This window comes from Solanum pennellii, chromosome 12 (genome assembly GCF_001406875.1).
Source record: "Solanum pennellii chromosome 12, SPENNV200".
Taxonomy (NCBI): domain Eukaryota; kingdom Viridiplantae; phylum Streptophyta; class Magnoliopsida; order Solanales; family Solanaceae; genus Solanum; species Solanum pennellii.
In genome coordinates, this window is record NC_028648.1 from 21444808 (window position 1) to 21461378 (window position 16571).

The window sequence follows — 16571 nt, forward strand, 5'->3', positions numbered from 1 at the left end:
CCCCCCCCCAAAAAAAATGTAATTTGAAATTGGAGAGTTTTGAAAAATGTTTTTCTTAATTTTTGAAGGGAAATTATTTTCCTTAATTTTTGAAGGGAAATTATTTTAATTTTAAGAAAAATGAGTATTTGGAAAACATTTTCCAAAATTTTTGTCCCAATCAAATATGAAAAAATTGAAAAACATTTTCTAGCTTCATACCAAACACTCTAAAGGTTTTTAGTTTTGTTTGTTGGGTTATATATGCGCAGAGTGTGTATCACATTCTCAGATGGAGCCTGAGCCTGTCAAAAGGAGAAGACACATTTCACCTATTTTGTTTTCCAAATATGGGTCATTGCTCAGAAAATAGATGATATGTGAAGTTATAGTATAGACGCATGTAGCTTCTGTGGCAAGTAAATGCAATACTATGGGCTTGCTTCCAACCAAGCGATAAATAGATTTTTGCACCTGTGAAAAAACATTATGCGAAAAGGCTTTGCTCATAGTATAGTAGATATAAGCGTAGGGGACCAACATGGGTTGTGATATAGTGGTGAGAGTGTTTGACCCATAACTAGAGGTTTTGAGTTCGAGTACTGAAAATGGAGAAAATCTTGTAGGGAGCGCTACCTCCACATGGGTCCTGTAGAGTGCGATTTAAATTTAGTCGAAAATCTAATGTGAATTGCGGGACACTGGGTTAAAAAAAAAGATATAAGCGTAGGGGAGCTGTAACTTCAATCAGTGAATGCACAAGTCTGCTATCAAACTTATAGGGGCTCCGGGAAAGGGAGTAATAGTTGGAACAGCAATATAAATGTCCATTCCACTCAAAGGATTGATATCATGCACACAACTCGCTCTCGGAAATATGATTCTAATTTAAATGCAACTCAAGTTTTGCACACATACACATGAAAAATTAATACTCTCTTTCTTATCATGCAATATAGTTTGATTTGGCATGAAATCTAATAAAGAAAAAAATACTTTTAAAACTTGTGGTTCAAAATAAATGATTTAAATTTGTATAGTTGTAAATCATTTCATTAAAGGTGAAATAAACATTTTATAGTAAAATTGTTACTTGAAATAGAAATGTGTCATTTTTGTTTGTCTAAATTAAAAGAAAAGTAAATCACATAAATTCAGACAGATGGAGCAAAAACTAAAAACGCTTCATTTGATGAATTTCTATTCCAAGTAAGGGGTGTATATATATATANTTATTTCCTTTAGTCCTCAATTCTTTCCTTTTAACAGAAACATGTACAATCCCACATAAATCCACGTCATTATACTTTCAAGTCATACAATATCTCATGCAAAAAATGTTACTCCCTTCGTCCACTTTTCACTATAAATAAGTGTGAGTCCTCAAAACTACACAACAAATAAATAATACCCATGCAGACTAATACTGTTATTGTAAATTTTATTTCCTTTATTCTTCAGTGCTTTTCTTGTAAGTGAAATGTGTGCAACCCTACAAAATATCTCAATGCAAAAAATGGTACTCCCTTTGTCCACTTTTCACTATTAATAAGTATGAGTCTTCAAAACTACAAAACCAATAAATAATCTCCAGATATATTAAGACTATTATTAATTTATAACACTAATGGGACTATATATTTGTACATGGATTTTTCCAATCACTTTGAAAATGATGAAAAAAAATAAGGTCTTCTATGATGAGCTTAAACTTAAGCAGAGGAAGATGGAAGTGGTTGTTCAAGATCTGTTTAGAGAGTTCTACTACTACAAAGGTTAAGCTCACACATTTTGTCCAAAATCTAAGCTATTTGTATTTAAAAAATGGACAAAAACCAAACCTGATAAGTTTTTTGAATATTTAAAGTACTAAAATCGGCAAGTTTATAGTTAAGGGACTAAAACCGATAAGTGTATAGTTAAGTAACCAAAGCTGATAAGTTTTTGAATAGTTAAAAGACTAAATCCGTTAAATATATAGTTAAGGACAATTTTAATAAGTTTAACTCCTCAAAATTACAAAACTAATGAATAATCTCCACGTAGATTAAGATTATTACTTTAAATTTTATTTCCTTTATTCTTCAATTCTTTCCTTTTAAGAGAAACATGTACAATCCTGTACAAATCCATGTCATTACACTTTCAAGTTTCACAATATCTCATGCACAAAATGCTACTCCGCGTCCACTTTTCGTTATTAATAAGTTTGGGTCATCAAATCTACACAACAAATAAATAATATCTCCGTAGACTAATACTATTATTGTAAATTTTCTTTTCTTTATCCCTTTCCTTTTAAGTAAAATGTGTGCAATCTTACAAAATATCTCAATCTAAAAAACGATACTTCCTTCGTCCACTTTTTCCTATTAATAAGTGTGAGTCTTCAAAAAAATTACAAAAACAATAAATAATCTCCACATAGATTAAGACTATTATTAATTTATAATACTAATGAGACTATATATTTGTACATATAATTTTTCAATCACTTTGAAAATGATGAAGAAAATAAGGTCTTCTATGATGGGATTCAACTTAAGCAAGGGAAGATGGAATAAGGTCTTCTATGATGGGCTTCAACTTAAGCAGTGGAAAATGAAAGTGGTTGTTCAAGGTCTGTTTGGAGAGTTCTACTACTACAAAGGCTAAGCTCACACATCTTGTCCTAAATTTAAGCTATTTGTATTTAAAAAAACAGTAAAGGACCTAAAATACCCTCGAAGTATTGAAAATGATATAAAATAACCCTCCATCAATCTATTGGCTCCAAAATACCCTTCCCACCCACCTATTGGCTCCAAAATACCCTTGTCATCCACCTTTGAGTTCAAAATTGACCACTTATTTAACAGTTTTAAATTTAAACTATTTATATATTTTTTATAATACGTGTCAGTCAATTATTTGTTATAATTTAACTTTTTAGTATAATTTATAAATCAATCCACTACCCACTTATTACTAACTAAATCCCACAAAATTAATAAACCTGTCACATTACTAATGCAATAACAGAAAAGCTACTGGTGATGAGTGTTTTTTAAAAATTTGAGGTGAAAATATCTATACAAGTAAATTATTATACATTCAAGTGTCTACATAAAAATTATCGATAAACTTAAAAGTCTGACTAAGTTCATCTTAATTATTCTTTCATCTCAATTATGTGATGTTACTTCATAGATAATTTTTTTTTGAAAAATAATATATTAAAAGTTTTAAAACAAATCGTAAATATTTATAAAATAAAATTAAAAAACAGTGCATGAATTAATTCAGGATATACTACTTCTTTAGCTTTAATCATAAATTTCGAATTCAAACTTGACAGAGAATCCTATTGAAACTATCCTCCTAAATAAGCGACTCAACTTAAATTTAATTGGGGCTTCGATTCGGACTCGAATAATTTTGGATGTCATTTTCAGGAATCTATAATTTTGTCGTATTTTCATAGTGTTTACGGCGATTTTGATATTATAATTGGTTTATTAATTGGGTGTGGTTTAGTTAGTAATGAGTGGGTAGTGGATTGAATTAAAAATTATATTAATAAATTAAATTATAGCCAATAGTTGAGCGCCAAGTATTTTAAAAAATATTTAAACAATTTAATTTTAAAACAGTTAAATAAGTGGTCAATTTTGAACCCAAAGGAGGAGACAAGGGTATTTTGGAGCCAATAGGTGGATGAGAAGACATTTTGGAGCCAATAGGTGGATGGAGGGTAATTTCTTACCATTTTCAATACTTCGAGTGTATTTTAGGCCCTTTTCCGTTAAAAAAAATGGACAAAGACCAAACCTGATAAGTTTTTAAAATTTTAAAGTACTAAAAATCGACAACTTTATAGTTAAGGGGACTAAAATCGGTAAATGCATAGTTAAGATACAAAAATTGATAAGTTTTTAAGTAGTTAAAAGATTAAATCCGTTAAATATATAGTTAAGGGACCATTTTAATAAGCGTGACTCCTCAAAACTACAAAAGCAATGAATAATATCCACATAGATTAAGACTATTATTGTAAATTTTATTTCCTTTATTCTTCAATTCTTTCCTTTTAAGATAAACATGTAGAATCCTACACAACTTTACGTAATTATACTTTCAAGTTTCACAATATCTCATGCACAAAATGCTACTCCCTTCGTCCATTTTTCACTATTAATAAGTGTGAGTCCTCAAAATACACAATAAATAAATAATACCCACGTAGACTAAGACTATTATTGTAAATTTTATTTCCTTTGTTCTTCAGTACTTTCTTTTTAAGTTAAATGTGTGCAATCCTACAAAATATATCAATGCAAAAAATGCTACTCCCTTCGTTCACTTTTCACTTTTATTCTAAAAAACTACAAAACCAATAAATAATGTCCACATAGATTAAGACCATTATTACTTTATAATACTAATGGGACTATACATTTGTACATGGAATTTTCCAATCACTTTGAAAATAATGAAGAAAATAAGGTCTTCTATGATGAGCTTGAACTTAAGCAAGAGAAGAGGGAAGTAGTTGTTCAAGGTCTGTAAGGAGAGTTCTACTACAAAAAAGGCTAAGCTCATACATCTTGTCCAAAATCTAATCTATTTGTATTAAAAAAAATGGACAAAGACCAAACTTGATAAGTTTTTGAATATTTAACGTACTAAAATCGGCAAGTTATATATAAGGAACTAAAATCGGTAAGTGTATAATTAAGAGACCAAAGCTAATAAGCTTTTAAATAGTTAAAAGACTAAACCTGTTAAATATATACTTAAGAGACCATTTTAATAAGTGTGACTCCTCAAAACTACGAAACCAATGAATAATCTCCACGTAGTAAGACTATTATTGTAAATTTTGTTTCCTTTATTCTTCAATTCTTTCCTTTTAAGTGAAACATGTACAATTCTACACAAATCCACGTCATTATACTTTCAACAATATCTCATGCACAAAATGCTGCTCCCTTCATCCACTTTTCACTATTCATAAGTGTGAGTCCTCAAAACTACACAACAAATAAATAATATCCACGTAGACTAAGATTGTTATTGTAAATTTTATTTTCTTTATTCTTGAGTGCTTGCCTTTTAGTGAAGTGCAATCGTACAAAATATCTCAATGCAAAAAATGATACTCCCTTCTTCCACTTTTCCCTATTAATAAGTGCGAGTCTTCAAAAAACTACAAAACCAATGAATAATCTCCATATAGATTAAGACTAGTATTAATTTATAATACTAATGGGACGATATATTTGTAATGGAATTTTCCAATCACTTTGAAAATGATTAGAAAATAAGGTCTTCTAAGATAAGCTTCAACTTAAGCAAGGGAAGATGGAAGTGGTTGTTCAAGGTCTGTTTGGAGAGTTCTACTACTACAAAGGCTAAGGTCACACATCTTGTCCAAAATCTAAGCTATTTGTATTTTAAAAAAATGGACAAAGACCAAACTTGATATGTTTTTGATTATTTAAAGTACTAATTGGCAAGTTTAAAGTTAAGGGATTAAAACCGGTAAATTTATAGTTAAGAGATCAAAATTAATAAAGTTTTTAAATAGTTAAAATACTAAATCCTCTAAATATATAATTAAGGGAACATTTTAAACCTACTCCTGTAATTAAGGAAGTATTTATGTCATTTTCTCTACAATATTTCTTGAATTTTGATTGAGATTGTAACAAAATTTGTTGCCGTAATATAGTGTTAATTACTTAATAATGTATTGATTTTGGACTATGTAGCCTAGAATAAATGATCAATACTTAAATAGTGACGAGTGTGCTTTACAGGTTGATTTTTTTTTACTGCACTTTCAATATCGATGCAACAAAATATTTAATTGGAGTAACATGTAATTAAGTGGCGGATACTCAAGTTCATTTATAGTGTAGTTTTTTTATCGAAATGGTTTCGGTGAGTATTCTTCTGCCTCAATGTACATACTAAGTTGGATTGAGATGTGCCTAAATTGATTCGAACATCAAAATTATAAAAAATTTTTGAATTCTCAAAATATTATGTAATATAACATTTACATTATACAATAAAGTTTGCATATTATATTTTGTGCTACATATGCAACGTAACAAAAACACATTTTTTTTATTACTACACCTAAATTTAATTATTTTATTTTATTGTATATAAGCAACAATAACAATAATATAATCAGTTTTTCCTCCTTTATGTCTTCCCTCAGATGCTCTAGCATATGGTGTATCTGCAAATCTATCAAATGAGTTCTACAAAGCAATGTTTTGACTAGCCAACTCCTCTGCCTTCAACTTCTCATCGATCGCCCTTCGAACAGTTTCCTCTATCTCACTTTCAAATATATTATCGAGCATCCCATCCGTCCCAACTATCAAAATATCATCTTTCTCAACGTTTAATTCCATCTCCTGAGCAACATTATGACTATCTGAATTGCAATTTCCCAATTGATACGGACATCCAAATTCTCGTTGTTGTATTGGCGACTTGTGTATAATTTTTCCTTTTATAATTAGTAAAAATCCACTATCACCTACATTAGCAACAACAATAGTATTTTTCACCGAGTTAAGAGTTATAATACAAGCGATAGACGATCCTTTTGAATTTGTGTTTTTGTATGCTTCTTCAAGAACCCTTTTAGGGTTCACATGATCACCTTTCATAAGCTCTCTCGCGTATATTCCAGCGTCAATCCCCTTTAGTGCCCAGCTACTAACACCATCAGCACACCAATAGTTTGGTATAATTCATGCATGAACTCTGCATCTTCACCTAAAGGCTTGTTTGGATTGTCCTTAGGTAAGTATAAAGATCCAACCACCATTTTTAGGCATGGTAATTTGTTACTACTAAATTCATCATCATGAATAAATTTGAGTTTTTTATTACTATGATTTTCCGGATTATCATGATTAATTTCATGAGAAGAGAAGTCGAAATATCTCTTATAGCGTGACAGGTTGAAAAGTTTATCGAATTTTATTTTGGAAGAATATTGTTCATGACCTAATGATGAAATACATGCAACCATTGTTGTGTTGATTGAAAAACTTTTGGGAAGTAAAAATTATGTAATGGAAGTAGAGTGATAACATACATATATATATATATATATACACATACATATATATATATATATATATACATACATACATATATATATATATATATACATACATACATATATATATATATATATACATACATACATATATATATATATATATCTATATATATACATACATATATATATATATATATACATATATATATATATATGCATACATATATATATACATACATATATATATATATATACATACATATATACATACATACACACACACACACACACACACACACACACACACACACACACACACACACACACACACACACACACACACACACACATATATATATATATGCCAAAGTCATATGTGGCCCCTTAAAGTTGTCCTCATTATTCATTTAGACACCTCAGTTTAACCTTTTACCTATTGAACACTTTTACTTATATAAAATTTTTCCTATTAGACACATTTTGATAATCAACAAAAAATGTCAAGTGTGTGTGATGCATTTGCCATGACATGACAAACTAATTAACTAAAAGAAGCCACGTGTCTTAAAAAAAAGCAATGTCTTTTGTACTCGAAAATAATTATAATTAAAAAATTAAAATTCTAAAGTATGTATGTTCCTGCCTCCGCTCAAACCTGCTCCCCCCCCCCCCNTTTTTTTTAAAAAAAAAACATTTAAATCACCTAAGTTTTTCTACTTCTTTTAATCTAATTAATGTTTTATTTTTAAGCTTAGATTCAATTCATGTTTGAGTTGATTTGGCATAAAGAAAAAGATGATTGGTGGCAGTGTTTTCTAATGACCCAATTAAAGTTTGTGATTGATTGTTTGAAAAGTTATAAAGAAAAAAAGATATTGACGATGATAAATTTGGAGAAAAATGAGGTGGTGTTCGATGGCTGATAAAAAAGGAGAAAGAAGATGATGGTCTGAAAAAAAAAGGAAGAAGATGATCGAAAAAATAAAGGAAAAGAGCATTGTGGATATGGTGACACATATTTAATTAAAAAACAAGGTGACATAGAGAAGAAGAATGATTGCATCTCGAGAAAAAATGGTATGAACTTTAACGGTGGGACACTGGTGATTGCGGTGGTGAGAAGGTGGTTTCAATGGTGGTTGAGTCAAAGAAGAAGATGAAGAGATGCTAATTTTATTTTATTTTTTTAAAAAAAAGAAAATTATTATTTTTTTGGTTAAAATGATGCCCTTTCACGCTCTTTTCATGTGTGTACTACACACATGCTGCCATGTCAGCATGAAATGTTTAATATGTACAAATCTCTTACAATATAAGTGTTCAAAAGGTATACAGTTGAATTGAGGTGTCTAAATGAAATATGTGGACAAATTTAGGAGGTTGTGTATGACTTAGGCCATATATATATATATATATGTATATGTATATATATATATATATATATATTACATTGCAATTCATGTAGAAAATAGGCTATGGAAAAATAAATTTTGGTAACTTTTTAACATGGAAAAAATTAGAAAATAACGTATATTTATTAATCCTACTTAGAAGTTATAACGGGTTTAGGAAACAAAGAAATATTTTTAGAAATTATCTGAGCTACTAGAACTAAGTATAATAATCCTCCTGCCGCATAATTAGATAGTGAAAAGAAAATGATCCGAATCCAAAATTTTTGCTTGAAAAACAATATGTGAGATTGAGCGGACTCAATATATGTTATTTTTTGCAATCATATTTAGAATATGTTATGGAAAAACAACTTTTGGTAACTTTTTAATTTGGAATATTTAGAAAATAGCATATATTAATTAAATCCTACTTAAGAATAGTTTTCGGAAATTGCCTAAACAACTAGAAGAAGGTAATCCTCCTGCTTAAGGAGTGAAAAGAAAGTGAGATTTTGTCTTTAACATAAATTTACAAATAAGAACATTCTTGTTGCGCTCTCTTATTGTCATTCCGTTTGTTATATTGCCATGAAAACTGTTAGTATCAATATGTAAATTCCAAATCATCACTCCGTTTGTTATATTTTCATGAAAACTCTTGGTACCATATATAAATGGGAAAAAAGTCAAAATAGCCGTTGAACCGTGTGAAATAGATCACTTATACCTTTTGTTACATTTGATATAAAAAAATGCTTCAATCATTCTTCTAAGAGACCGCAAATATCCTCAAAAGTTCACAACCAATTTTTAGTGATGTGGAATGCCACATATGACTAATACCTCCACCTAAGCTGGAATAGCTAGGATTCACTTCGAAAACTAGACCTTTAGCGGCAATAAAAGCCCAGAATGTCGTCACTAGTGATTTTAATTGATTTCTAACATTAAATTATGATTTGTGTTTTTTCTTCATTGTTTTAAAAAATCACAAATGATATTGATCAAGCTGAAGTTTGAAGACACTATATATTTTAATTTTATGACATGTAAATGCATAAAATTTACAATAATGCATTATGTAGTGGGAGATTTGAGTCGGAAAGTAATTCTAATGATCTTCATAATAATATTGGATGTTTTTATTATTGATATTATAGATTCTTTATTATAGAAAATTAGGTTTCAACCTAAAATTAATTATCATACTTTGAGTTGATGATTTTACTAGCGAATGACTATGCAACCTTAGTCACCACTAAATAGATTTATGGCTTATGTTAGCGTTGTGTAGTCACTTAAAATCTATTAAATATATATTTACAAAGTTGCTCGGATCATATTAAATTAATGAATATATTACTTCAAATAAATATTATGGATTGATATAATTGATTTAATTATTTAAATTCAGATAAATATGAATTTAATTAAAGCCCGCTCCATAAAGCACACATGACATGTCATTTAAATCTGATTGGCTGAAGGGAGTCCTATTCCAATTGCAACTCCTCTATTCTAAAACTATAAATAGGGGTCTCATAATTCAAAAAAGAGGAAAAAAAATTCTAAACAAGAAGCTAGAGAAAGCTCGTGGATCAAAAGACATAAATTTCTCTACAAGTTCAAGAATTCAAGAATTCAAGTATTCAAGTTCAAGATTTGAAGAAGTCAAGATCAAGTTCAAGAACGATCAAGATCAAGACCACCAAATTCAAGATCAAGCTCCAAGCCTTGAATTCAACTAAAGTTCAAGTCAAGATCAAGATCACGTCCAAGTTCAAGTTCAAGTCCAAGATCAAATTCAAGATCAAGTTCAAGAACGACCAAGATCAAAACCACCGGATTCAAGATCAAGCTCCAAGCCCTTAAATTCAACTAGGAAGTCAAGATCAAGATCAAGATCACGTCCAAGTCCGAGTTCAGTCCAAGATCAAGTTCAAGATAAAGTTCAAGAGCAATCAAGATTAAGACCACCGGATTCAAGATCAAATCCAAGCCCTTGAATTCAACTAGAAAGTCAAGATCAAGATTAAGTCTAAGTCGAAGATCAAGTTTAAGAATGATCAAGATAAAGATCAACGAATTCAAGATCAAGATAAAGTTAAAGACCACCGGAATCAAGATTCAAGAAAGTCAAGATCAAGATAAAGTTCAAGTCAAGATCAAGTCCAAGTTCAAAATCAAGATAGTGATCAATATCAAGTCCAAGTTCAAGATAGAGATTAAGATCAAGTTCAAGTCCAAGATCAAGATCAAGATAGAGATCAAGTTTAAGATGAAGCTTTAAGCCCTTGAACTTATATTTGAAAAGGCAAATTCAGAGGAATCATAAAGATAGTAACACTTGCACTTGAAATAATAAATCAATTGTTGCTATAATCTTCCGTTCTTGATTATTGTTTTCTCGATGCGAATTTTATTGTGTACAAATTCTAGCACACCCAGTGGACAATCACTACCTATTGTATCAAATTTTAAAGCATTAAAGAATATCAAAATGTCTCCCACTATAGAAGAACAACTAACAAGATTAACTAAAGCAATTAAAGGTCTGACAAAGTGCGCACACGAAAAAGATGCTAAACTGTCCAAGCTAACAAATAAGATGGATAACATGATTGAAAAAAGATCAAGTCAATCACCTCTAAAGTTTTCTAAAATTCAAGACGAAGGAGAGTCTTTCCTGAAGAAAACAAAGATCAAAGAGATTCATATCTCTGCTGAAGGTTTGATTCTAATTGATCAATTAAAGAACTTTATCGTAGAGGACATCAAAGACAAATCTGAGTCTTTTCAAATTTTCTCCAATATATACAAAGCCATATACACAAAGGATTGATAACTTGAAAATGTCTAAGGGTTATCAACCTCCTAAGATTCAACAATTTGATGGTAAAGGGAATCTCAAACAACACATAGCGCACTTTATTAATACTTGCAATGCTACTGGGGCATATGATGATTATCTTGTTAAAGAGTTCGTTCGATCACTCAAAGAGAATGCCTTTTATTGGTACATTGATCTTGAACCTAATTCTATAGATTATTGGGAGCGATTACAGCAAGAGTTCCTTAATCATTTCTATAGCGCGAGAAGTGTCGTTAGTATGATGGAATTTACAAAGGCTTGTCAAGGTGAAAATGAGTCTGTTGTTGAATTTATCAATCACAGGAGAATTCTAAGCCTCAATTGAAAAGATCGCCTTAGTGAAATTTGTAGCATTGAAATGTGCATCCAAGGTATGAATTGGGGTCTCACTACATTTTGCAAGGATTAAACCCCAATACATTCGAAGAGTTAGCAACTTGTGCACATGACATGGAATTAAGCATGACTTTAAGAGAAGATCAACAATCTCTTATCTATGGACCTGATAAAGATGAAGATATAGAAGAAATCCAAAGTGGGGGCAAGTCTGCATCCCAAGATAACTTTGAAGAGACAATGTATATCTAGACGGTCCTTAATGCATGAGCTTAAATGCAAGTTACAATGCTCCTTGAATTACGAGCTTAAACCGTATGTCACTTAAATCTTCAAGTTGAAATGCTCCTTGAAATACGAGCTTAAACTGTATGTCCCTTAAATCTTAAAGTTTGACTTAAATATCAAGTTGAAATTCTCCTTGAAACTCGAGGTTAAATTGTATGTCACCTAAATCTTCAAGTTAAAATACTCCTTAAGATACGAGCCTAAATTGTTTATCATGAATCTCTTTAAATTTGAGTTGAATCTTCAAGTTAAAATGCTCTTTAAGGTACGATGAGCCTAAACTGCATGTCACTCTTGGACAACAAGACTATAAATTGTGTACGACACAACAAAAAAAAACAAAAAAATCACTCACTCCTCCAGAACTACTTTGCGACTTGATCCTCTTCATTGAGGTACGTAGGCACTTAGAACCATATTCTATGTTCAGTTGCATGAGTGTCAAAAAACCAAATGTTCCCACTTGATCTGTTACGTGAATTAAAGCTATGAGTAATCTTTCATAAAACTTCGGACTTGCACCAAATGGTGGTGACTCAATGGGGGCAGACCCTTATGAATAAAATTGTTTCAAGATGAAGTCTTCAAAATCTCCAAGTATGCAGGTTTAAGTCATCAAATTCTTCAAGCCTAGTCTTTGAAAGATAAAATATCTCGACAAGACTTGATGAAGGGGGAATTTGTAGTTACTTAAAATTTAATACATATAAATTCATAAAGTTTTTCGAATTATATTAAATTAATGAATATATTAGTCCAAATAAATATTATGAAAGAATATAATTGATTTAATTATTTAAATTCAGATAAATATGAATTTAATTAAAGCCTGTTCCATAAAGCTTATATGACATGTCACCTAAATCTGATTGGCCGAAGGAAGTCCTATTCCAATCGAAACTCCTCTATTCTAAAACAATAAATAGGGGTCTCATAATTTAGAAAAGAGGACCAAGAATTTGAAACTAAAAGCTAGAGAAAGCTCGTGGATCAAAAGCCATAAATTTCTCTACAAGTTCAAGAATTCAAGGATTCAAGAATTCAAGTGTTGAAGTTCAAGATTTGAAGAAGTCAAGATAAAGTTTAAGAACGATCAAGATCAAGACCACCAAATTCAATATCAATCTCCAAGCCTTGAATTCAACTAAAGTTCAAGTCAAGATCAAGATCACGTCCAAGTGCAAGTTCAAGTCCAAGATCAAATTCAAGATCAAGTTCGAGAACGATCAAGATCAAAACCACCAGTTTTAAGATCAAGCTCCAAGCCCTTGAATTCAACTAGAAAGTCCAGATCAAGATAAATTTCAAGTCAAGATCAAGATCAAGATCACGTTCAAGTCCAATTCCAAGTTCAAGTTCAAGATCAAGTTCAAGATCAAGTTCAAGAACAATGAAGATTAAGACCACCACATTGAAGATCAAACTCCATGACCTTGAATTCAATTAGAAAGTCAAAATTAAGATTAATTCTAAGACCAAGATGAAGTTCAAGAACGATCAAGATGAAGATCAATGGATTCAAGATCAAGATAAAGTTAAAGACCACCAGAATCAAGATTCAAGAAAGTCTAGATCAAGATCAAGTTCAAGTCCAGATCAAGTTCAAGTCCAAGTTCAAGTCCATGAGGAAGATCAAGATAGTTATCAAGATCAAGTCCAAGTCCAAGCCCAAGTCCAAGGTCAAGATCAAGATAGAGATCAAGATAAGGTACAAGTCTAAGTTCAAGTCCAAGATCAAGATCAAGATAAATCCCAAGTTCAAGATGAAGCTTTAAGCCTATGAATTTATATTTGAAAAGTAGAATTCAAAGAAATCATAGATATTGTAACACTCGCACTTGAAATAATAAATCAATTATTGCTATAATCTTCGGTTCTTGATTATTATTTTCTCGATGCAAATTTTATTGTCTACAAATTTTGGCACGCCCAGTGGGACAATATCTATCTCCCGTCTCAACTCTTCAAGCATTAAATAATATCAAAACGTCTTCCACTATATAAGAACAACTAGCAATATTAACTAAAACAATAAAAGGTCTGTCAAAATGCGCACACGAATAAGATGCTAAACTTTCCAAGCTAACAAATAAGATGAATAACATGATTGAAAAAAGATCAAGCCAATTACCTCTAAAGCTTTCTAAAATTCAATATGAAGGAGAGTCTTGCATAAAGAAAACAAAGATCAAAGAGATTCATATCTCTGTTGAAGGTTTGATTCCAATTGATCAATTAAAGAACTTTATCATAGAGGCCATCGAAGAAAAATCTGTGTTTTTTCAAATTTTGTCCAACATATACAAAGCCATATACACAAAGGATTAATAACATGAAAATGTCTAAGGGTTATCAACCTCCTAAGCTTCAACAATTTGATGGCAAAGGAAATCTCAAACAACATATAGCGCACTTTAATAATACTTGCAATGCTGCTGGGGCGTATGGTGATTATCTTGTTAAAGAGTTCATTCGATCACTCAGAGAAAATGCCTTTGATTAATACACATATCTTGAACCTGATTCTATAGATAGTTGGGAGCGATTAGAACAAGAGTTCCATAATCGTTTCTATAGCACGAGAAGTGTCATTAGTATGATGGAACTTACAAAGGCTCGTCAAGGTGAAAATGAGTCAGTTGTTGAACTTATCAATCACTGGAGAAGTCTAAGCCTCAATTGCAAAGATCACTTTAGTGAAATTTCTAGCATTGAAATGTGCATCCAAGGTATAAATTGAGGTCTTCACTATATTTTGCAAGGATTAAACTCCAATACACTCGAAGAGTTAGCAACTCGTGCACATGACATGGAATTAAGCATGACTTTAATAGAAGATCAACAATCTCCTGTCTATGGACCTGACTAAGATGAAGATATAGAAGAACTCCAAAGTGGGGGCAAGGTTTGCATCCCAAGATGACTTTGAAGAGTCAATGTATATCCAGATGCTCCAATGCATGAGCTTAAATTGCAAGTTAAAATGCTCCTCGAAACACGAGCTTAAAATGTATGTCACTTAAATCTTCAAGTTGAAATGCTCCTTGAAATACAAGCTTAAATCGTATGTCTCTTAAATCTTAAAGTTTGACTTAAATCTCAAGTTAAAATGCTCCTTGAAACATGAGGTTAAATTGTATTTCACCTAAATCTTCAATTTAAAATGCTCCATAAGACAGGAGCCTAAACTGTATATCATAAATCTCTTTAAATTTGAGTTTATTCTTCAAGTTAAAATGCTTTTAAGGTACGAGCATAAACTACATGTCACTCCTGGACAACAAAACTATAAATTGTGTACGACACAACAACAAAAAAATAAAAAATCACTCACTCCTCCAGAACTACTTTGCGACTTGATCCTCTTCATTATGGTACGTAGGCACTTAGAACCATATTCTAAGTTCAGTTGCATGAGTGTCCAAAAAACAAATGTTCCCACTTGATCTGTTACGTGAGTTAAAGCTATGAGTAATCTTTCATAAAACTTCAGACTTGCATCAAATGGTGGTGACTCAATGGGGGCAGGCCCTTATGAACAAAATTGTTTCAAGATGAAGTCTTCAAAATCTCCAAGTATGCAAGTTTAAGTCTTCAAATTCTTCAACCCTTGTTTTTGAAAGATAAAATATCCCTACAAGACTTGAAGAAGTAGGAATTTGTAGCCACTTAAATTTTATTGAATATAAATTCATAAAGTTATTCCGATTATATTAAATTAATGAATATATTAGTCCAAATAAATGTTATGGATTAATAAAATTTATTTAATTATTTAAATTCAGATAAATATGAATTTAATTAAAGCCCGCTCTATAAAGCCCATATGACATGTTACTTAAATCTGATTGGCCGAAGGAAGTCCTATTCCAATCGCAACTCCTCTATTCTAAAACTATAAATAGGGGTCTCATAATTCAAAAAAGAGGACCATGAATTCTAAGCAAGAAGCTAGAGAAAGCTCGTGGATCAAAAGCCATAAATTTCTATATAAGTTTAAGAATTCAAGGATTCAAGAATTCAAGTGTTCAAGTTCAAGATTTGAAGAAGTCAAGATCAAGTTCAAGAATGATCAAGATCAAGAACACCAGATTCAAGATCAAGATCCAAGCCTTGAATTCAACTAGAAAGTCAAGACAAGATAAAGTTCAAGTCGATATTAAGATCACGTCCAAGTCAAAGTTCAAGTCCAAGATCAAATTCAAGATCAAGTTTAAGAACGATCAAGATAAAAATCACCGGATTCAAGATCAAGCTCCAAGCCCTTGAATTCAACTAGAAAGTCAAGATCAAGATCAAGTTCAAGTCAAGATCAAGATCAAGATCACGCCCAAGTCCAAGTTCAAGTCTAAGACCAAGTTCAAGATCAAGTTCAAGAATAATCAATATTAAGACCACCTGATTCAAGATCAAACTTTAAGCCCTTGAATTCAACTAGATAGTCAAGATCAAAATTAAGTCTAAGTCCAAGATCATTTCAAGAACGATCAAGATAAAGATCAACAGATTCAAGATCAAGATAAAGTTAAAGATCAACAGAATCATGATTCAATAAAGACAAGATCAAGATAAAGTTCAAATTAAGATCAAGTTCAAGTCCAAGATCAAGATCAAGATAGTGATCAAGATC

General features: G+C 30.9%; 1 protein-coding gene across 1 annotated transcript; it reads right to left on the reverse strand.

Moving 5' to 3' along the window:
* Window positions 1-6233: 6233 nt before the first annotated feature.
* LOC107006146 (probable protein phosphatase 2C 55) lies at window positions 6234-6811 on the reverse strand. Its single transcript, XM_015204776.1, has 2 exons — window positions 6747-6811; window positions 6234-6696 (listed from the first exon to the last, which is right to left on the reverse strand). Exons 1-2 carry the CDS (start codon window positions 6809-6811, stop codon window positions 6234-6236), a joined length of 528 nt encoding a protein of 175 aa, XP_015060262.1.
* Between the last annotated feature and the right edge of the window lie 9760 nt (window positions 6812-16571).